Source organism: Halichoerus grypus, chromosome 15 (assembly GCF_964656455.1).
Source record: "Halichoerus grypus chromosome 15, mHalGry1.hap1.1, whole genome shotgun sequence".
NCBI lineage: Eukaryota > Metazoa > Chordata > Mammalia > Carnivora > Phocidae > Halichoerus > Halichoerus grypus.
In genome coordinates this window covers 1589064-1612127 of record NC_135726.1, presented here as the reverse complement: position 1 = coordinate 1612127, position 23064 = coordinate 1589064, and the positions used below count along the sequence as shown (strand labels likewise).

The following is a 23064-nucleotide window of genomic DNA, read 5'->3' as shown; positions in this document are numbered from 1 at the left end:
TGTCTACGGGAGGCGCTCAGGCCCGTCCCGTTTCTGTGTTCAGGCGGCTCCCACACAGCCAGGATGCCAGGGGAGGCCTGCGGCTCACGGTCCTTTAATTCGGCTGTGCTTTCAGGTCACCTCTTCTACAAGTTTGGAATCACGGAGTCTGACTGGTATCGAATCAAGCAGAGCATCGACTCCAAGTGTCGGACAGCCTGGCGGCGGAAACAGCGAGGCCAGAGCCTGGCCGTCAAGAGCTTCTCGAGGAGAACACCGTCGTCGTCTTCGTACAGCGCTTCAGGTATGCTTTGTCTGGCGGCCCAGAGTTCACACCGGGGGACTCGGGGGGAGCCGTCCAGAGTGAGCCAGCCGGTGAGAGCGCCGTGACCGGGAGCCCCGTTCTGTGCGTCCCCTGCGGGGTGAGTTACCTCAGGACCGCCGCTGGGGGCCCTCCTCTGCCGCCCTGGGAGTGTTCTGGACGGAGGGCTTGGAGAGCAGGGCCTCGGCGTTGTCCTGATGCTGCTTGCGTTTCAAAGCAGGAGGAGGAGCTCGGTCAGGATGGTGGCGGCTGCGGCAGTGAGCAGCTGTGTTGTGTCCTCGAGCCGAGCTCGTTGAGCCGAGTGCTGGGGTTTGTGTGGGGACGGCAGATGGACGGGGGGCCCGTGCGGACTCGCGGTGCTCGTTACTACTGTTGTGAGTGTAGCACGTTAGTTACACTTACCCGCAAGAGAATGGGGACCTTCTAGACTCACCTTTGAGGCATTGTTGGAGGACTGCTTTTTCCCGAGGAAAATGTTCGCTAGGAACGACAGTGTGATTTTAGTATTGCTTTCCACCCAGCACATCTGAAAATATCTTAACAAAAACGTTAAAAACAAAGTCTCCACAGCGGCGCCCTTGGCGACGGCTGCTAGAACCTGAGGCCCTGACTGCGGCTGGGGTCTGGGTCCCAGGGCAGCTCGGTCAGGGCTGCCAGGAACACCTGTTCCGAAGCACGGTGGTGATCGGGTTGCCAGAAATCCTTGTAGGGTTTTGTCTTTGCGAGGCGACCTCAGGAAGCAGCTTTACTCCGGTCGTTTTGGGAGTAACTTGCCAGTAGTTCCCGAAGATGTTAGGTGGCCACACACGTTGTGCCCCAAAGCCATGCTTCTGTGAGCGGCTGCCCTGAAGAATCTCCTAGTGAGGAATCTAGGCCTTTCTGTTAGGATGAACCGTTCTGTCTCGGGAACTTAGGGAGGTAGCCGCTGGGGGACACGCAGGAGCGGCCACTGCTTGAAGAAGTAGGCTGCCTCTGTGGGTCCTGGGACGGCAGGCGTCGGCACCTGGGCTCATGGAGGTGGCTTCAGGCAGGACGGGCTTTATCATCCTCACCCTGGGGTCCAGGTGGCCGAGCACAGAGCTGGACCCACGGTTGGCTCTCCCTGCGTGTCCCGAATGCACGAGGAGGAATGGCAGAATGGAGCTTTCTCCGTGGACACAGCACGTGCCCGTCTCCGGAGCTGCTCACGAGGCCTCGTGGCCCTGGGGAATTGTGTTTAGTTCTGATTCAGATTTAGTACGTCCAGACCTGCAAGTCCGTGTTTCCAAGTAGCAAGTGATGCCCTCAAGCTGGACCACACTGGGCTGTGGGAGCGGTTGCGTCTGGTCGGTGGTTGGGTTGTGGGGCCGGCCAACCCTGACCCTGCTTCTCACTCCGATTGGAGACCTGGGTGGTCTTTACCACCCACTCAGGTTTGAGCTCTGTTGTGTGGTTGGTGAATTTATGACGTTTTATGCTTATTTATTAGAAATTGTTCATTTCTCTTCCAGTTATTAGTGTTTCTTTCAACTGAATGACAGTAATTCCGTTTAACGAGAGTTGAGTTTCTTCAGTTGTTTCTTTGTTTACACATATGTCAGTATTTCTTCTAAGATGCTCTGGGTTTGAGTAACTCTCTGGTGCAGTTGTCCTCTTGGGGATGGTGAGTAGCCACCATGTGAGCGCCTGTTCAGTGCCCGTGTGTCCTGGGCAGGCTTGGCATGTGGGGACGTGAGCCCGGGGTCCCAGGACGTGCTGTTTGGAATAGACCATGTCCACTGACGCACAACGGGACGCGGCGGCACATCTCGTGGGCCCGCCCGAGTCCCGGCTCCTTCCTCAGGAGCACACCACACCTGTGCCCAGGTGGCAGGGCTGTCCCTGTCCCACAGAGCCTTGCCGCCTCCGCCGAGGTCTCTCTGCCCCGGTGTGTGTCTAGGGAGGCCCGAGACTGCGTTTCTGCGTTGCTACCCCGGTCTCACCCCTGCTCCCCAGTCCCAACAGGGCCGCTTCCTGCACAGTCCGCTCTCGGCCACAGGCTTCCTGCTGAGCGCTGGAATTGAATTTCTGAGACAAACACAAAACGTGTTTTTTTCTTTTATCAAACTTTTAAAAAAATACGTGGCTTTTTTTTTTTAATGATTTATTTACTTATTTGAGTGTGAGAGCGTGGGTGGGGGGAGAGAAGATGGAGAGAGAGAACCTTAAGCGAGAGCGTGGGTGGGGGGAGAGAAGATGGAGAGAGAGAACCTTAAGCGAGAGCGTGGGTGGGGGGAGAGAAGATGGAGAGAGAGAACCTTAAGCGAGAGCGTGGGTGGGGGGGAGAGAAGATGGAGAGAGAGAACCTTAAGCGAGAGCGTGGGTGGGGGGAGAGAAGATGGAGAGAGAGAACCTTAAGCGAGAGCGTGGGTGGGGGGGAGAGAAGATGGAGAGGGAGAACCTTAAGCGAGAGCGTGGGTGGGGGGGAGAGAAGATGGAGAGGGAGACCCTTAAGCGAGAGCGTGGGTGGGGGGGAGAGAAGATGGAGAGGGAGACCCTTAAGCGAGAGCGTGGGTGGGGGGGAGAGAAGATGGAGAGGGAGACCCTTAAGCGAGAGCGTGGGTGGGGGGGAGAGAAGATGGAGAGGGAGACCCTTAAGCGAGAGCGTGGGTGGGGGGAGAGAAGATGGAGAGGGAGACCCTTAAGCGAGAGCGTGGGTGGGGGGAGAGAAGATGGAGAGGGAGAACCTTAAGCGAGAGCGTGGGTGGGGGGAGAGAAGATGGAGAGGGAGAACCTTAAGCGAGAGCGTGGGTGGGGGGAGAGAAGATGGAGAGGGAGAACCTTAAGCGAGAGCGTGGGTGGGGGGGAGAGAAGATGGAGAGGGAGAACCTTAAGCGAGAGCGTGGGTGGGGGGAGAGAAGATGGAGAGGGAGAACCTTAAGCGAGAGCGTGGGTGGGGGGAGAGAAGATGGAGAGGGAGAACCTTAAGCGAGAGCGTGGGTGGGGGGAGAGAAGATGGAGAGGGAGAACCTTAAGCGAGAGCGTGGGTGGGGGGGAGAGAAGATGGAGAGGGAGAACCTTAAGCGAGAGCGTGGGTGGGGGGGAGAGAAGATGGAGAGGGAGAACCTTAAGCGAGAGCGTGGGTGGGGGGAGAGAAGATGGAGAGGGAGAACCTTAAGCGAGAGCGTGGGTGGGGGGAGAGAAGATGGAGAGGGAGAACCTTAAGCGAGAGCGTGGGTGGGGGGAGAGAAGATGGAGAGGGAGAACCTTAAGCGAGAGCGTGGGTGGGGGGAGAGAAGATGGAGAGGGAGAACCTTAAGCGAGAGCGTGGGTGGGGGGAGAGAAGATGGAGAGGGAGAACCTTAAGCGAGAGCGTGGGTGGGGGGAGAGAAGATGGAGAGGGAGAACCTTAAGCGAGAGCGTGGGTGGGGGGGAGAGAAGATGGAGAGGGAGAACCTTAAGCGAGAGCGTGGGTGGGGGGAGAGAAGATGGAGAGGGAGAACCTTAAGCGAGAGCGTGGGTGGGGGGGAGAGAAGATGGAGAGGGAGAACCTTAAGCGAGAGCGTGGGTGGGGGGGAGAGAAGATGGAGAGGGAGAACCTTAAGCGAGAGCGTGGGTGGGGGGAGAGAAGATGGAGAGGGAGAACCTTAAGCGAGAGCGTGGGTGGGGGGGAGAGAAGATGGAGAGGGAGAACCTTAAGCGAGAGCGTGGGTGGGGGGAGAGAAGATGGAGAGGGAGAACCTTAAGCGAGAGCGTGGGTGGGGGGAGAGAAGATGGAGAGGGAGAACCTTAAGCGAGAGCGTGGGTGGGGGGAGAGAAGATGGAGAGGGAGAACCTTAAGCGAGAGCGTGGGTGGGGGGAGAGAAGATGGAGAGGGAGAACCTTAAGCGAGAGCGTGGGTGGGGGGGAGAGAAGATGGAGAGGGAGAACCTTAAGCGAGAGCGTGGGTGGGGGGAGAGAAGATGGAGAGGGAGAACCTTAAGCGAGAGCGTGGGTGGGGGGAGAGAAGATGGAGAGGGAGAACCTTAAGCGAGAGCGTGGGTGGGGGGGAGAGAAGATGGAGAGGGAGAACCTTAAGCGAGAGCGTGGGTGGGGGGAGAGAAGATGGAGAGGGAGAACCTTAAGCGAGAGCGTGGGTGGGGGGAGAGAAGATGGAGAGGGAGAACCTTAAGCGAGAGCGTGGGTGGGGGGGAGAGAAGATGGAGAGGGAGAACCTTAAGCGAGAGCGTGGGTGGGGGGAGAGAAGATGGAGAGGGAGAACCTTAAGCGAGAGCGTGGGTGGGGGGAGAGAAGATGGAGAGGGAGAACCTTAAGCGAGAGCGTGGGTGGGGGGGAGAGAAGATGGAGAGAGAGAACCTTAAGCGAGAGCGTGGGTGGGGGGAGAGAAGATGGAGAGGGAGAACCTTAAGCGAGAGCGTGGGTGGGGGGTAGAGAAGATGGAGAGGGAGAACCTTAAGCGAGAGCGTGGGTGGGGGGAGAGAAGATGGAGAGGGAGAACCTTAAGCGAGAGCGTGGGTGGGGGGAGAGAAGATGGAGAGGGAGAACCTTAAGCGAGAGCGTGGGTGGGGGGAGAGAAGATGGAGAGGGAGAACCTTAAGCGAGAGCGTGGGTGGGGGGAGAGAAGATGGAGAGGGAGAACCTTAAGCGAGAGCGTGGGTGGGGGGAGAGAAGATGGAGAGGGAGAACCTTAAGCGAGAGCGTGGGTGGGGGGAGAGAAGATGGAGGGGGAGAACCTTAAGCGAGAGCGTGGGTGGGGGGAGAGAAGATGGAGGGGGAGAACCTTAAGCGAGAGCGTGGGTGGGGGGAGAGAAGATGGAGGGGGAGAACCTTAAGCGAGAGCGTGGGTGGGGGGAGAGAAGATGGAGGGGGAGAACCTTAAGCGAGAGCGTGGGTGGGGGGAGAGAAGATGGAGGGGGAGAACCTTAAGCGAGAGCGTGGGTGGGGGGAGAGAAGATGGAGGGGGAGAACCTTAAGCGAGAGCGTGGGTGGGGGGAGAGAAGATGGAGAGGGAGAACCTTAAGCGAGAGCGTGGGTGGGGGGAGAGAAGATGGAGGGGGAGAACCTTAAGCGAGAGCGTGGGTGGGGGGAGAGAAGATGGAGGGGGAGAACCTTAAGCGAGAGCGTGGGTGGGGGGAGAGAAGATGGAGGGGGAGAACCTTAAGCGAGAGCGTGGGTGGGGGGAGAGAAGATGGAGGGGGAGAACCTTAAGCGAGAGCGTGGGTGGGGGGAGAGAAGATGGAGGGGGAGAACCTTAAGCGAGAGCGTGGGTGGGGGGAGAGAAGATGGAGGGGGAGAACCTTAAGCGAGAGCGTGGGTGGGGGGAGAGAAGATGGAGAGGGAGAACCTTAAGCGAGAGCGTGGGTGGGGGGAGAGAAGATGGAGGGGGAGAACCTTAAGCGAGAGCGTGGGTGGGGGGGAGAGAAGATGGAGGGGGAGAACCTTAAGCGAGAGCGTGGGTGGGGGGAGAGAAGATGGAGGGGGAGAACCTTAAGCGAGAGCGTGGGTGGGGGGAGAGAAGATGGAGGGGGAGAACCTTAAGCGAGAGCGTGGGTGGGGGGAGAGAAGATGGAGGGGGAGAACCTTAAGCGAGAGCGTGGGTGGGGGGAGAGAAGATGGAGGGGGAGAACCTTAAGCGAGAGCGTGGGTGGGGGGAGAGAAGATGGAGGGGGAGAACCTTAAGCGAGAGCGTGGGTGGGGGGAGAGAAGATGGAGGGGGAGAACCTTAAGCGAGAGCGTGGGTGGGGGGAGAGAAGATGGAGGGGGAGAACCTTAAGCGAGAGCGTGGGTGGGGGGAGAGAAGATGGAGGGGGAGAACCTTAAGCGAGAGCGTGGGTGGGGGGAGAGAAGATGGAGGGGGAGAACCTTAAGCGAGAGCGTGGGTGGGGGGAGAGAAGATGGAGGGGGAGAACCTTAAGCGAGAGCGTGGGTGGGGGGAGAGAAGATGGAGGGGGAGAACCTTAAGCGGACTCCATGCTGAGTGCAGGGCCTGGTGTGCGGCTCGACCCCTTGACCCTGAGATTGGGACCCTGAGCTCACGACCTGAGCCAAAACCGAGAGTTGGACACTTAACTGACTGCGCCACCCAGGTGCCCCTAAAAAGTCCACGGCTTTGTAAATTTCTGTTGCTGTCATTGTTTCTGTTTTTATTGTGCCGCGTACTTGACTAAAATCGGATAAAGCAAAGGAGGTGGTTAGCTAGAGGGCCTCCGGTTTCTGTCCTTGCCCTGAACGCGTACTCCCAGTCTCCCAAGGCAAATCTGAGATGGTGACAGAAATAACCCAGGACAATTCCTGGGTTCTCGGCTCAATTTGGAATGGGTAGTGATTCCAGCTGGGTCTGCCTTGTTTACTTTTGAATTAGCAGACAAAAAAAAAAAGAACTTGCAAATACGTGCTATTAAGGAAATTCTGAGCCCAGGCTCCTCTGTTTAAAGGTGAATTAGTGCTGTCGCTGTGAGCAAAGACTGGATGTTCACAGAGTCAGTTTGTTAAAACATTGGTATTACACTCCCCTCTGGCCACAGCATGTGAACTTCTGCATGTGCTTGAGTGGAACACGGCTGCATGTCCTACCGGGGATGCTGCGCACGCCCCGCAGGCCTCATCAGTGAGCTGAGGGCCTCTCGCGGCTGTCTGCGCAGTGCCCAGTCATTTGGACTTCAGAGAACCAGCCCTCTGTGTGCAGCCACCCCTCCTCTGGATGCGGAGACGAGGGGGGCCCTCGGAGCGGCCTGCCTTTCTGATGCGCGCTCTGGCCGCGGGTGCTGCGGTCTGGAACCTTGGCCAGTCTCAGCACTGCCGGCTCCCGAGCGTCCTTGATCACGGACAAGGAACCAGCACGGTGTTCCGCACCGGACTTTGATATCAGCACGGATTATGAGACGTGGATTTAAACTGGTCTTTCCACTGAGTGACTGTAGGGAGCCACGGATTCATTGGTAGATTCAGTAATTTGAATCTCATACCCACACGTCCTGTCTTCTGCGGTTTCTTTAGAGCCTTGGGGACTGCCGTTCTTCCTGTATTTTTGAACCATTTGAGAATGGCAAGATCAGTTGATTTTTATTAGCACTAGAGCAGAAATATTGGGGAACCTATTTGATTATGTAATTCTTACTGACTAGCAGAGTGGACTTTAGATGTTTTGGTCGCATACCCTCTTTAAGAGGTTAGAAAATGTGTATTCTTTTTTTTTTTTTTAAAGATTTTATTTATTTGACAGAGAGAGACACAGCGAGAGAGGGAACACAAGCAGGGGGAGTGGGAGAGGGAGAAGCAGGCTTCCCGCTGAGCAGGGAGCCCGATGTGGGGCTCGATCCCAGGACCCTGGGATCATGACCTGAGCCGAAGGCAGACTTAACGACTGAGCCACCCAGGCGCCCCAAAAATGTGTATTCTTCCATGCATATTTTTAAGTTGACATTTTAAAATGTTGACAGCTAAAATTTTTCATTATACTTTGAAATAGAAAAAGATGTAACTTCTGACATAATGCAGGTGTTAACATTTTCACATACGGTGTTACTTTTTCAAACCTATTCAGTGGAATGTGTATTTCATGTCAATTTAATGCCCACCATTAAGCTGTTAAAAAATACACAAAGAGCTTTTGTTGGGTAAGCAGACATTTTACATCTTTCTTTCTTCTCCTTCCATCCACTTCTCACTGAATCTCATCCTACTGTGATGTGTGTTTACATTTTCTTACTATCAGTCCACCATAATTGCAGAAAATTGTACACACAAAATCAGAATGTTTTTCGGAGGCCTTAATGTTCTACGTGTTTAAGAAAATTCTATTAAGATATCCTTAGAACTGAAATTAATATGCAACACGTCAACACGGTGTCTATTTTGAATTAAACAAAGGAAGTAAAGTTTTATTGGAAACGTATCTTTAAAGAAGTGGATGGGGATTTTCTTTCTCCGTTTAGGTGAGTTTAATTGTCCCTGAACGCGTATTACTTGCAGCTGGTGTAAAGCAGACTGTTATCAGCTTTATTCCTATTTTCATTTTTGCTGATAAATCCGGAGCCACTTCATTTAACAAATGGATGAGAATGCGCTGTATCTGAATAGCCAGTCCTCAGGTCTTTCTGTCCGCAGGTCAGAAGTCCCCATTCCCTAGCACTCAGAACTAATGATGCGCACAGAACGCGTGGCTCCTCCGTCCGGGCTTGTCGACTAGAGTCTAGGAAGGAGCGGTTTCCTTCCCTCTCTGTGGGGATGTGGGGCTGGCGGGGAGGGAACCCAGAGGCGGGCACGTGGCTGGTCTGGTCTGCCTCTGGCTGGTTGCTAAGGCCTTCTGTGCTTCCCCGCAGAGACCGTGATGAGCACACCGCCCCCCGCCAGTGAGATGCCGCAGCCCCCGCCACAGGCCCTGCACTACGCCCTGGCCAACGCCCAGCAGGTCCAGATCCACCAGATCGGAGAGGACGGACAGGTCCAAGTAGTATGTACCCTTCTCGTTAGTCCGCCTCCATGAGGGCGGGGGGCGGGGCGGGCTGGGGCAGGGGCATGGCCAGTGGGGAGGGTCCCGCCCAGCGTCCCCTGCGTTTCCGGGTCATGCCGTGGTTGCTTGGGGTCGGCGTGCCATTCTGAAGTGGAAGTAGTCGGGTGCCAGCTTGCATTTCACAAACGCGGGCAGTTCCCGCAGGGCTGTGCCTGTCAGGGACCCCTCGTGGCTCCCCTGTCGTGCTGCCCTGGGGGCCGCTGTCTGTCCTGAGGGTCAGGCCGTTCTGCCGTCCCTGCTTCTGCCTGTCCTCCTTCCTCCTGCGAGGCATTGTAGGTGCCCCGCAGATAATTTCTCAGTCCAGAGGCCACGGGCACCCTCCCACCGAGGGAAGAAAAAGCCGTTTCCTTCTGGGGTCAGTAGAGAGCGAGCGGCCTTGGGGAGTGTGTGGCACCTCCTTGGCTGATGCCGTGTGCACTGAGCTCGTTTAGGCCGTTAGCTCAGCAGTCCGCCTTGCACGGCCTGGCCCAGGTAGAAATTCCTCCAGACCCTTCCTGGGCCCTCCGGCCGAGGAGAGCGGGAGGGCAGGAGTGCCGCCAGGGAGCTGCACGTGTTCCGCACGCCCCTGGGCTCCTGTGGGCGTTCTCGTCCCACCCAGCCTCAGTCTCCTGCCAGTCTCGGGGCCCCGGTCTGACATTGCACTCGGGGTGCTGCCTGGGAAAGGCCCGGCTCCCAGAAAGTCGCTGATGAGTGCTTTTTGAGGGCTTTTCTTATCTTCCAGAGGAGGGAAAGCTCTTACGAATGGTGAGTTCTCTGTGTAACTGACAGTCACAAAGGCAGTTACTCTTGTCTTAGTGGTAAGAAAGGCTTTGAAGGAATTCCGGGATAGGTCACTGTGACGCAGTCTGGGCAGAGTAAAGCGAAAGCCGCAGCAAGTTTTGCCCGGGGTTGAGCCGTGTTCACATTTGTAGCACTGGTCTGCCTTCCCCCACAGCCCTAAGTGCATTCTAGCGGGGTTCTTAATTGGTGTCGAGCCACCTATTTAATCGTTTTGTGTTTCTTTGATTTAAAACACATTGCCTGACCCACGTTCAGTGTAGACACCCACGTGCAGCCCCTCCCACTGATCACGCACTGCTGCGTGGCCTTCCAGCACCCCCGGACCGCGAGGAGAACGCCTGCTGCTTCCTGGAGGTTTCTGGTCCCTCCAAGTCGATAGTATGGTGAAAAAAAAGTGTTTCCAATTTTCTGGGAAATTTCTGTGTCCCACATTATAAAATTTGCCTGTTTAGTAACATTTGAAGATTTAACAGATTTTTTCTAGGCCCCATTGTCTCTTTAGGAACTATTGCGAAGTGTTCTGTGTTACAAACCAAAAGTTTGATTTCAAGAGGCTATTTAATAGGCTTACAGCATCCACGTGTTCTCTTGTACCGTGTAGGATTTAGTTGTCTGGAATTGTCAGCAGGTAGTCAAGAGCAGTTCCAGAAAGCGTTTCTTGTTTGCTGTGGCTTTGAGTTTCTTCTGATGCTTCTTGGTGTCTTCTCTTGCTGCGGATCCCACAGGGCCACCTCCACATCGCACAGGTGCCTCAGGGCGAGCAGGTGCAGATCACTCAGGACAGCGAGGTGAGTCCCTCCACGGCCCTGGGCCCCTGCACTCTGCTCGCTGTCAGACGCCGCGGAGGGCCGGGAGTGCCCACGTGACCCGGGCGTCCGGCCGGGACCCCCGACTCCTGTTTGCTCGGGGGTCACTGTGTTGGGGGGGGACCGTGGGGAGGGGCCGCGGGACGCGCTGATAGGATGGAGATGCCTTCACCCGGCGGCCAGAGGCTGCGCACGTCCAGCCCTCGTCAGCAGGCCGCGGCCAAAGGGAAGAGGCGCAGAGGTTCTGAGGGGCCGGTGAGGATAAGCTGCTGAATGAGTGCTGGCTGGCCACGTGAGCGGGGGGCTCACGCAGGAGAACAGTCAGCTCGCGGGCGGGCGGAGGAAGCTCGTGGAGCGGCAGCAGCACTGGGTGGGGAAGGAGGGCCGACAGTGGGGTTGGAGGAGGTCGTGGGCGCGGTGTTCCCTTGAGGGGTGGGGAGGCTCCCTTTTAGGGGCGCAGAGAAGTGCGAGGCCCAGCCAGCGGTCCCCGACGTCCGTCAGGATCCTTCACTGCGCAGGGCGCATAATTTGCTGGTGACCTCCTGAAGGAAATTCAATATAGATTTGCTTTCACTAAAAAATCACCTGAATATTTTTTGGATTTCGTGAATTTGCCTCGTTTTTCAGATTTCATAAGCGCGTCCCTCTTGTCTGTGTAATCCAGCATATGTTTCCATTAAGAATTGAATGCAATGAAGTAGAAGAAATTGCTGATGCCATTAATGATTACTTTGTAATAAGTTACAATATGGGATTGGTCTTCTTAACACAGTAAAACTCTACCTTGTTCATTTAAAAATTAAATATTTTGTCAAAATGAAGGTATGTGCAAAGACAGTTTTAGCAGAGCCTACTAGACCCCTAAAACAGTCGTTTTTCCTAAACAAATGAAAATGCATTTCCAGCTGGCAAGACCCCGATGGGCCTGTGATCTGGTTGATTGTGTTGTGTCCTTTCTGCTTCGCGGTTGGGACGCTGCGCGCTGAGTGTGTAAGGCGTCCCCGTCAGGGCGCGGGGTGATGAGTACACGGGACCTCTCCGGGTGACTTTTGGTTCTTCTCATCAGTCTAAAGTTGTTTCAAAATTAAAGTTGGGGGGAAAATGACATTTTCATTTGGGGTCAGGGTTGGGGGGGTGGGTACAATGTTTTCTTCGGTTTGTTTTTATAAGAAAAAATACTGTCTGTAAACTCAGTTTTTATTTTGTTTTGGGTGTTTTATTGCTACAGGGGCTTGAATTTTTGTAGAACTGATATGAATGGCTTTGCTGGCTATTCACAGATGGCACGGGCTGCTCCTGCCTCTGTCTCATTGTGTCTGGAAGTTGTTCTGGTCCCTGATCTCTCCTTTTTTCACCCATTCTGCAGGGCAATCTGCAGATCCACCACGTGGGCCAGGACGGGCAGGTAAGTGCTCGCGTGCTCTCACTTAATGCTTGCTGGCTGTGTGATCAGGGCAGGAGCGGGGAGCAGGAGGGTGATGCGGCGTCAGCCTTGGGGACATGCCAGCGTTGCCCCTGCTGGCCACCGATGTCCTGAAGGATGTGGACACGTGCACGGTGGGGCTCTGGGCTACGTTTGTTTCTTTGTGGGGTGTTACGTTGCTTTTTGCCTTGTAGATGAAACTCCACTATCTCCTTAGCATTGTTGTCTGTGAATTTACATGAGTGCTGTGGATGGTCATGTTTGTGCAGTAGCTACATATTAGGAGAAGGTGGGTTTTTTTTTTGTGGAGGTTACTGCAAAATGCCAGTCACTGGCATTTTTAAAAACGTCTGACAAAAAACTTAGCTGAAACAGTCACTTAACACACTGGGTGTGAATTGTCTTTTCAAGGCCGGTGCTCCAGCTGTGAGGGGTCCTAGGGAGGGGTCTGCTTCCTAAGAGCCAGTGAAATTGCTGGTGACTTTGAGGATTGACGTTTCCAGGCCCTTTCAAAGAGTTTCTGTCAAAGAGATGTTTATAATCTTTGAAAAATTATGAAAGAGTCTGGAGAATCTTCCTTATACAACCTGACCTGTTGCCACAAACACAGAGCTCGTTTACTGTCAAGATAATAATACTTGTTATTCTGGAGCCCAGCCGTCTCCCCGCTTTGAAACGGCCGTGTGCGTCCCCGCGTCATTGGTGGGGGCCTGGCGTCTGCCGTGTGCGGGGCATGGAGACTGTGTGTCCCTGGTCTCAGAAATGAGAGGAGAGTGGCACCCCGTGGGTTGTATCTGGAACCCTCCAAATGCCTTGGGAGAAGTGTAGCAGACCTCAGATTTAAATCACTTGTTTAGATTGGAGTTTCTCCGTTTTCAGTTTCATCTTGAAACATACAAATGAGGTTTTAATCAGAGCCCTGAAGCACTGAAGAGCCAAAGCCACGCCGAGTTAACCAGCAGTCCTCAGTCGTGTCCTCCGAGCCCTGTCTTGGAGAGAAGGTCGTGGGGCCAGGCCCATGGAGGTCAGTTCTCAGCAGGTCTTTGTTGCGTGTTTCTCTTGGTCGGGCACGAGCTGTCCCGTCTAGGGTAGGAGAGGGCGGGTCATCGTCTGTAGTTGATCTCTGGTTTTGACCACTTAGTGGTTTGTGTTTATCCTCGTTAAAATGTCGCTGAACTTTCTAATTCATGAGAAGAGAAAGTATGTCATGTTGGATATTCTTGTCGTTTCTGTCTCTATTCCTGAGCGGAATTCCACTTGGGATTTTTGGAAGGTAAAACAACCAGGTGTTTATGTTTTGTTAGTACTGTGTGTGACTAGCGACAGCGTGCCCCAAATCAGCCATGAAAGCGGAGAGCCCAGCTCTGGCCGAGACGGCGGCACGGCTTTCAACCCCGGAGGGGCTCCTGGAGTGTCGGTCAGAGAACGATGCGAACCGGAGCGCCCTGTGCACACTTAGCCGGTGCCGCGTCCCGCACGTTGGCTGCAGGCCGGGGCCTGTGCTGCGTGAGCAGCCGTGCTCGGCCCGGTGCTCGGCTCTGCCGGCGCCCGGGTCTCCCTCGGCCTCCGTCCCGATTGCCGTCTCTGCTGCAGTGTCTTCATCCTCCGCTTTCTTAGCCTGTAGCTCGTGCTGCTTCCTCGCTCTGCCCGACGCTCGCTGTCCATCCTGTGTGGGGGATGGAGCTCGAAACAGGCGGGGCGACGCTGATGGCGGCTGGAGGCATTTCCGTACCTGCCACCTTTTGCTTTCCTAAAGGAGGCCCGGCTGTCTGACTTAAGTAAACTGTACGTGTTTATGTAAAGCTGCCTTTTTCTGGTCAAACTGTTTAGCTAATCCTTTCTTGTTTTCCCTGTGTGGAAATTCCTTGTTGTTCTATCACTTGGCTGACTCTTGTTCCTATTGAGTTACTCTGCTTGTGACAGCTTCATTTTTTAAGTTAACCGAAAATTTGCAAAACAGAATGATGTTTCGCAAGATACGGAAGACGCCGCTGAACGCGATGTCACCGATGGGCTGAGTGAGAAGCGCAGCTGTGCTGGAGGCAGGGGCGCCGTGGTTCCTTCCCCTGCCCTCACATGCCCCCGCCCCCGGCTCCCTCGGTTCGCCCCGGCCTCCCTCCCCCGGCCTCGCACACCCGCAGGAGGACGGTGCCAGGCACTGCGGCCTCGCTCACACGGGGCCCCACAATTCCACAGCCGCTCCCCAGCTTCTGCGCGGTGGGGCCTGGGGTCGGTATGGTGTTTGATTTCCTGAAGACGACCCCACGAGGCTTGTTCTGGTTTTAGGGAGCAAAGGTACTGAATGGGGAGGACGCTAGTCAGAAGCCCGTGAAGAAACTCATGTGCTGCTCTTCTTTTGGGGTTTACAGACCCACTGACTGATTAGCGTCCTACTAAATCCTTCCCTGACAGGTTTAACCGTCACTGAGAATGATGATGCGACAGCGCTCCAGACCCATGCAGAACAGCTCAGTCACGCAGGGCCGGTGACCACACACAGCCCCGTGACCCTGGGACCCGCCGCGGCCCTTCCCGCTTCTCCTGGCTCTGGTCCCGTGTGTCGCGGGTTTTCTCATGTTCTGCTGTTCTCGCTCATGGGCATGACTTTCTCCATCAGCGCCTGGTGTCTGTGAAAGCACCGCGTCTTCGTGGCAGGGCGGCAGAGGGGCAGGAACTGCGTGCTTGTTCACTGCTGCTGCAGACTTTGTTTTCGGGAGAGGGAGAGCCGCTGTCTTGACGTGCTGTTGAGTTCCGTCCCGCCATGGACGCGCTTCTGCACTGCGGCTCCCCCACGTGCTTCCCCTCCCTGGGCCGTGGCCCCTGCCGGTGGCCAGTCTGTTGTGGGGGCGAGTGAGCGTGGGCCTGGTGCGGTAGACATGCAGCAGTGTCCATTGCTCCCCAGGTGTGGAAAGGAAGGATCAGGAGTGGGAGCCAACGCACAGCCCGGCAGAGAGCCCGGGGTTTAGTTGGAAGCCTCCTTTCAAGGGATGGTCCTGGTGGCACATTCACACATTTCCTGTTCTCTTCTTTCTGTTTCTGGCCACATGCATCTTCTTGCAGTGACCCCCTTCCTCGTCCTTCCTGATCTGTTTTGGGGGGAAGCTAGATGGTCAGATTTGTTAGGGTGGAAGTTCAAATGCAGTCGTTAATTGTGGTCCTGGGCTCTGGGCGAGGGCACCTCCTGGGAGTGAGATGCGTGGGCCGGCGGGTCTGCGGCCCTGTTCCCGATGGTTCAGAGTCACTTTACTAAGCCCGGTCATGCTGTGCTGATTTCTCTGTCCACAGTCTGAGCGCAGGTGCTAGGGACACAGGCGATTTCTTCTACTGCCTCGTGCCACGTCTTCTTTCTTACGCAGTGAGTATTTCAGGATTGATCGTTTACTGCCGTGTGAACGCAGAGCCAACAAGCATGTAAAGAACATGGGAACTCGGAATGTGTAGCGGTGTTATTGTCTATGTGGTGACTTAAGGAATCTGGGCAGATGGGCTTTGTATAGTGAATGAGATCAGAAGCAGAGAAACCTGGAGTTCTCAGAAGACTGAAGCTAATCCTGCGTGGTGGTGATGCACCGAGCACAGTGGATGCGTAGACACATTGTGTATTAAAGGTGCTAGGCCTGGGAAGTGATGGTTTAAGGGAGCTCAGCTTTCTGAGTTAGTGGTTGGTATAAGAGAATTTTCTTTCTTTCTTTTTTTTTCTTAGAGCGAGAGCGCAGGGGGCAGGGGTGAGAGGAGAGAGAGAATCTTAAGCAGGCTCCACACCAGCACAGAGCCTGACCTGGGGCTCGATCTCAGGACTCTGAGGTCATGACCTGAGCCGAAATCAGGAGTCAGATGCTTCACTCACGGAGCCCACCACGTGCCCCAGTACAATAGAATTTTTAATTCAGTATGGATTTCAGAAGATTCTGAAAAATGAAAACAAAAAGGTCTCAAATGTCAAGAGCCATGGGGATTGCAAGTTGCAGTGAGGTGGGTTAAATGGTTTTGAGATGGATTTTAAATGAGAGATGATGAGGTCATGGGAACTTTCACGTGCAGTAATACGGCACTTATGCAGGCCAGGGGGCTACCTTGGGGAGGGTGGGCGGACTGGGGAGCCGCCGCGGGGAGCCCCCAGCTGCAGTCGCTCTGCTTACCAGCTGGGCTTCGGCTCCAAGTCATGCTTGCTTCTCAGGTTGTCCTCGCTCACTGCGGCCGGTGGATGGTGGGCCACCCTGGCCCCTGGACGGGCCCCCACTAAAGGTCTGGTTACGCTGCCTGGCAGATGCCAGGCTGCCCTTCAGATGACGGGTTTGTGCTGTGTGGCTGGATTGCATCAGTGTCCAGTGTGTGAAAGTAGGCGGGCGTCGGGACTCTCGCACCCTCTCGTGCAGGTGCACACACACGGTCGGAGCAGGTTCACAGAAGGATAGTTAACCTCACTGCTGGCTAGTTCTCTAATACTTTTTACTCTGTTCTGTTTTTCTTCTTCTTCTTTTTCAGTCTCTTTTGGGTACTAGTTGTGACACATTAAATCGATTTCATGGCCCACAGTTTGAAAAGTACTAGAATAGGTGACCAGTGGTGCCTCTTTGTTTTCTTAGGATCCTGTAGCTCTAAGATGTTGTAATTAAGTAGTTTTAAAGCATTTACAACTATGTGGAGTTTACACTGTGAACATTAATACATATTTCTTTTCATATTTTGGTAAATCAAAAGATAATCAGATGAATCAGTAGCATAGAATGCTTCTTTTAGAAAAAGTCACAGTCAAGCTTAAGAAAATGATTATGAACACCTTAATTCAAAACTTTTTCAGCGTACTTCTGAAGGCATTTAATCTAGATCGGGGAAATCGGGTTACTTGTGTTACTTGAGTATTAGAATCAACCTTCCCTGAGAACTCTGGAGTCAGGCTCTGCGTGAATAACCTTGTCGCCCCTGTTCCTGGTATTTCTCGTCGTCTTGTTGCTCATGTGGCAAGTGCTGTGGCCTAAAGGTCACTTGGTGCTCCTAGGGAGGGGCGGAACTTGGTGTTGCCTACCAAGTTTCTGGACCACTGAGTTCGTGTGCGCCTGTACGTCCCGCCATGGGGCGTGCAGTTTGCAGCGAGGCGAATGAGATGCTCCTGCAGGGGAAGCAGGGGAGGGCCCGGGAGAGGAGCAGCCCTGTCCTGGAGGGCCAGTTGCAGCCGGTCTTTGCTGTCAGGAGCAGCTGTGGGGTCAGGCCAGCCTCTGCCAGCCACGGGGGGCCTTTCTCGCTGGGCTCCCGCAGCTCCTTTTGGATGTAATGTGCCTGAATCTCCCACGAGCTCTCTGTCAGAGAAAACTAGTGGTTGTAGGGCACCCCTTCCCCCCAAGTCAGCCGTGTGCCGCTAGGCACCCCAGCTCAGGATCGGCAGGGGAGAGCAGAGGGGAGGCTGAGCTGGAGGTGCAGCTCCCCATGGGCTCACCCCACTGGTCTCCCCGCTGTGCCGCTGTGTGCTGCCTCCCAAGAGACTGATTTTGGCAAGGGGGGCAGGGCCTGGCTTTGGAGTGGAGCACTGCTGGGTGGGGGCAGGGGGCGCCGGGAGAGTCGCAGCCCGGGCCCAAGCCTCGGGCTGCCGCTCCGTCAGCGGGTTGCGTTGGGGAAGTGACTGCACTTCTTTGGCCTCATTGCCAGGGTGGGAACGGCAGGAGCACCTGCTTTGGGAGAGCCGTGTCCTCACCAGGAGCAGTCGGCCCAGTGCTCAGCGCTGGTGTCTGTGTGGCCTGTGACAGATGCCTGTTGATCCCACTGCTGGGAGAGTGGGCGCGTTTGCCAAACCCGACCCTGACCACACAGGCATGGTGTTGGAGTGGTGGGTCGGGGCTGAGCAGGGAAGCGTGGACCCTCCGTACCTAGGACACAGTGCGTCTTCTGTGTCCCGTGCTCCCTGCCTGCAGTCCCGGGAAGATCTTCCTGTGGGGTCTGGCAGAGGACGGCCTTCAGTTCTACTGTGTGTGCCTGTGAGTGTGCGAGACTCACAGGCATCAGTGGGAAAGCTTTTACTTAAAGCATTAATTAATTAGGATAGATTCCATTTCTCGTTAAAATTAACACCATGAATGAACCTTTTAAAGAAGGGAGGTCATCTGAGCCTAATCAATGTAGAGTAACCCAGCTTAGAAATTCAGCTTTTAAAAATGACTTAGTGTTTTGTTAGAGAAGTGCTGGACACACACACGTTTCAGTCATCTCAGGGAGCTGTTAACACAGCGGGGGCTGGAAGGCCCGAGGCGTCATGTGCGTGTTCCTGGGCGTCCCAGCTCGGGCACAGACACCAGTCACCGAGGCCGCGGCATGAAGTCTGGCTGGGGCTGAGCTCCGCGCTTGCTCAGCCCTGCCCCTTCATACGCGGGAGAGGCTCATAAAGTTGTGTAGACGTTTTAACCTTGACCAGGCATTTTCAAAAAAACATGTTTGATGAATAATACAGGATTAGAATTTGGCCCAGTTGTGTGCATTAATTAGGAATGATGCAGTTGAAAGCGCTTTGGGAGTAACTCTTAAATCCCGGTAGACTGCGCCTTGTGTTTCTGTAACGCAATGTCTGTTCTTCCACTGAAGCTTCTCCTGGTACAGGCCCTACGTTCTGGCCTCTGCCGTCCCAGAGCTGCTTGTGTTTCACCGTCCAGCAGCCTCTTTGCCTTCAGGGCTATGTCAGCCTGACGGTTCTGCGGCCCATGAGCCCCGTGAGGCTGGCTGTTCCGTGGGGCAGAGGGACGATGTGCGGGCTCTGGATTCGGGAGAGAAGATGCTGTTCTGACGTTGGCTTTCGACAGCAGCGCCCTTCCCGTGAGCAGGTGTGCGGGCGGCAGAGGGGCCCAGGTTTCCTGACTTGGAGGTGGGCGTCCCGAGGTGCTTTGTGGATGTGGACTTCACACTCTTCTTTGGGAAGACAGGATCATTGGAACAAGAGGTCCTACTTTTAAGATTTGAATATGAGCCTCAAAAGGGGGGCCTGCCACATACAGTCCCCACAAAGTACACTAGGTCAGGACTCAGCCTTGGACTCCAGGGACCCTAGCCTCCTTGGGGGAACTCACCTGCAGTTTGCCCGAAGTGCTTTCTCAGGTAGGAAGGGCAGAAATAGGCTGCATTCCTCTCAGAGGAGGGGTGGGGCTGCTCTGTCCCGTGCAGCCCTCCTGCCACTCACCTGTGGGCCAGGTAGACCTGGCGCTGTGCATTGTGGAGTCTGGTAAAGGGAAGCCCGGGGCATCCCTGTGCTCTCTGAACCCTTGTTAGAGCCCAAAGATAAGCACCCTGTGGTGTGAGTCAGAGTCCGGCCCTCGTGAGATGCCCGAGCACGTGCGTGTGGCGCTCTGGGCCGATACCCCAAGTGGGGACAGTGATGGTACATTCCAGCCCAGGCTCCCAGCTTCCCGGAGACGCGCCCTCAGGTCAGTGTTATGTCCCCCAGAGGACTTCTGCTTCGGTCAGAGCCGTCAGGCCCCGGTGCCCGGATGCTGGTGCGCTTCTTGGACGGACCGCCGCTGTGTGGTGCCTTCATGGTCATCCGCTCACGTGTCGGGCTGAGCCATGCCTGCTCTGTATGTGGCTACGACTCTGTACGGTAGTGACATGATTTTAAGGCTACTGTCTAGATTTGACCCCAGTCCGCAGTGTCCCCAGGTGCTTTCAGAAGCAAACACTGGGCTCAAGGGGGTGACCCTTAGGACGGCGGGGAGAGCTGTGGGCGAGCTCAGTGATCATGGCCCCAGCCTCTCAGAAATCACATGCTACACCAGTTGACCGAGTTTGTTTACAATTTGAGTGGTGAATTTTGAATAAAAACCTTGCCAAGTCTTTGTAGGGACTATGTGGACACGCAGGGTTTAGATAGCAAGGGGCACGGTATGGTTCTGATTAATTTTATGTGATTGAAGGCTTGCCAGCTCACAATAATTTTTCACATTTATCTAATCAGTTGGAAGAACAACTACATAATTAGCCTCAGTTTAAGAGATGGTGGTGCAGTCGTAGAATTAAACGTGAAGGTACAGACTTTACGCGGAGAGGTTCAGTGTGAGTAGTGGGGGAAGGAAGTGGCCAGAGAGGAAGGGCGTTTATTCTGAACATATTCTGTCAAATTGGCTTCCACAAAACAAGGTGTGATGTGGAAGCGTAAGGTATTAGATTTGCATCCTTGTGACATGCGGGGCTGACGGCGGTGTGACGCCCACGGCGTGCCCTGCTCTGCGGCAGGGCTGCTGGGGTCCGCAGGGAGACGGGCCCGGCTTTGGCACCACCGTGGAAGCAAGGGTGCTCTGAGGTCACGCGCTCGAGACACGGAGCTCCCAGTCATGAGACTTCACATCAAGACCAGACGTCTCCTGTAACTCATTACGTGGCTAAAACGAAAATGCTTTATTTGTTTCCTCTTCCTTCTCTAAAGATAGTTGTTTTCTGGGGAGTTTAGATTGCATAAGGCCTAGGAAGTGTGTTGTTTTAATTAGAGCATTCTGTAATGCTGCTCAGCCCAAGAACTCTGCGTAGGAGAGAACGGGGTCTTTGCCGCAACACGGTTCAGTCCCGTTAACAAGAACGCAAATCTTGTCTAGTCGGTTTGTGCAGATATTTAAGGCATGAGCAACAGGGATAAAGGTAGTTAAATATAGGCATTTAGTGTACCTACTGCTCTTGAGACAACCACTCCTTGAGGGTCGCTTGAGCATTTGAGTGACCAGGGGAACTGGTCATGTAAGTGGGAGTGATGGTTGGACAGGAAGGGACTGGATCCCTAAAAATTGCAGACATTAATTGGTGTTGGCAGTCTAGGAGAGTCTAGTTCTCATTCTGCCTGAATTAGAACCAGTCACTAGTGAGTCGTGGTTCAGTTGTATGGAAGTACAAATAAGCAGAAATCCACAAGTTTGGGTAAGAGCGTGTGTGTGTCTGTTGTATTTTGAACTATTTGACGCTAAGTTGCAGGCACCGAAAACCTTACGGTAGAGCTGTAGGTAGGGGGACGGGGACGCTGGTAGAGGTAGGCAGGGGGACACTTCTTTGTGCGAGGAGTTGAAGCGTCACTCTTGCTTTGCCACACGCCGCCCCAAAACTTAGGGCTGATGACCACCACTGGTCATTATCTCTCATGACTCTGTGGTTTTATTGGGTGCGGCGGGTGGGGGTTCGGCACTAAGTGGCTTCACTGGGGTCATCTGGAGTCCGAGCAGGCTGCCCTGTTGGGGGGCTGCTCCCGGGCTGGAGCTAGGCTGGCCCGTGGCCAGGGGCTCAGTGAGGCTGTCCACCCAGGCCCTCTGGTCCTCCTCTGTGCAGGGTCCCCTTGTGGCCCCGGGCCTCACAGCACGGTGGCAGGGCTCCAAGAGGGGATGTAAGCAGCGTTTGAGAACCGAGGCTGTAGGCCTGCCAACTCCTGTGATGACCCTGCTTTCTCTGAAGGCTGGTGTGGAATGTCTGTGCCGCAGTCCGGAGCTGGGAAGGAGGAGGTAGAGGTTGTCTGCACGGAGGGTCACAGCATCCCGTGGCGTCCACTCTACGCCCAGTGTGGCTTGACTGTGAGCTCCTTCAAGGCAGGGCCCGTGCTGTGTACACGGAGGGGCTCTGCCCACGCGCACCGCGGGCCTTCAGGGAGCGTGGCATGCAGGGACTTTGGTCGCTCTAAGGCGGGGGCAGCACTGCGTGGAGAGCACCTGAGTGTTTTTATGGAGACGCTGCCTGACTGCATGACTCACACAACGTGCTGCAAGCCCCAGCAGTGACCCTCCCTGTTGGGCCAGGTGGGCTGGGGGTGGTCCTGTCAACACCAGGGTCGTGACCTCAGGCAGACAGCAGCCCACCCATGTGGCAAAAATCCACGTTGAGAAACTCCATGCGATTTGTGAACGGTGTGCTCTGTTGGGGCGGCTTGGCTGATGATGAAAGTCGGATGCATTTTTGTAATTATACATCGTGAGATAATTATTGAACTGCTGGAAGACCTAAATCTTTCTTTTCTGCATTTAAAAAGTCTAGATTTTTAAAATTTACATTTATACAATTTCTGAGATATCTTTTCATTCCATTCATGTCAATTCTTTGGGAGTTTAAGAAAACAAAGCAAAGACCTAAACATGTATTCACGTGACTAGAAATAATGCTCCAAAAGCAGTCTGTTTCTGGATAGCTGGCCGCCGCCGCTGGCTCACCGCCAGTCCCCCTGGAGCACGGTGGCCACGGCTCCCCTCTGCTTACGGGGCTCTTCAGCACCCAAGGACGGGCACCTGGTTTCTTACAGTTAATACCATGTTGTTGTTAAAGATCAAGACACAACCAAGAACAAGAAGTTAGGGGTCGCTTTAACCTTGAACGTCATGTGGCAGGGTTCCCATCACGCAGAGATGACCTAATCTTTGAGAGCCAACTGCGCCGTGCCCTCCAAGGCACCCTGAGGAGCCCGCCTCTGCCTGCAGGGCTCAGGCCCCCCACCTGGAGCTGGACCCGTGCTTCCTCCTAGATCGTGACCTCTCCCGTGGCATTCCTGGGGAGGAGATGAGAGAGGTTCAGGAACGAGGGGGTGTTGGTATCTGTACATGTGGGGATAGGGGCCAGTAGCTTTTCCTGGATTGTGCTGGGAGGTAAAGCCCGGGATGGACCCCGTGACTCCGGGAGCCACACACGGACTCCGGCTCTCTAGATCACCCTCTCCACTACTGCTGCACCACCCCGGGACCGAGAGGGCTTTGACTGTCTTGAGCTGTGTTCTCATCTGTCCCCTCGGCTCAGCGGCTTCTTTCTGGTGCCCCCGAAACGGCAGCCACAAGGCTCCCCCGGTTTCTGTCGGGGGCAGGGGGACTTACGGAAGCTCTGAGGGAAGGAAGGGGCGATCGTGGGAGCCGTTTCCAGTTACGGTGTGCATTCGGTGGGTGCAGGGGCACGGGGCTGCTTCCTGACCCTGGCTGTATGCGCAGCATAGGACTTGGATCCAGCGGATTCAGATTTAGGAAGATAAAACACTCACTTTGTACCAAACTCTGTTGCTAGGCAATCTCCTATCTACTGAAACATTCAAATCTGAGTCCATTATTTCTCTCTGTGTGGGAGATTTTTGGCCACGTGGGAAATCTTTAAAGACTTGGGCTTTAGTTATGATGCTTAGAGCATGAATCACAGGGTGGTTTAGTGCTGTTTCAACGAGATGTGTGTTGTGACTCTTGTTTTTAGTAGCCGTAGCTGATGTTCTGAGATGTGCGTGAGAAGAGTTTACGTGGGTCTGTCAGCTAAACATCATCCGTTCGCATGAGCCCCTGGAGAACTGTGTGTGTTCTGGTAAGCCCGCCTC

General features: G+C 54.7%; 1 protein-coding gene across 6 annotated transcripts in view; it reads left to right on the top strand.

Moving 5' to 3' along the window:
* The window catches only part of BANP (BTG3 associated nuclear protein), a 132669-nt gene that overhangs the window by 75326 nt on the left and 34279 nt on the right, over positions 1-23064 (top strand). For 4 of the 6 annotated variants that reach the window (XM_078062987.1, XM_078062988.1, XM_078062989.1 and 1 more), the window contains 4 exons: positions 116-283; positions 8581-8711; positions 10268-10339; positions 11724-11762. In XM_078062987.1, the coding sequence (XP_077919113.1) occupies positions 116-283; positions 8581-8711; positions 10268-10339; positions 11724-11762 (410 nt within the window). The remainder of the gene's footprint in view (positions 1-115; positions 284-8580; positions 8712-10267; positions 10340-11723; positions 11763-23064) is intronic. The other 2 variants (XM_078062990.1, XM_078062986.1) reach the window with 1 other exon arrangement.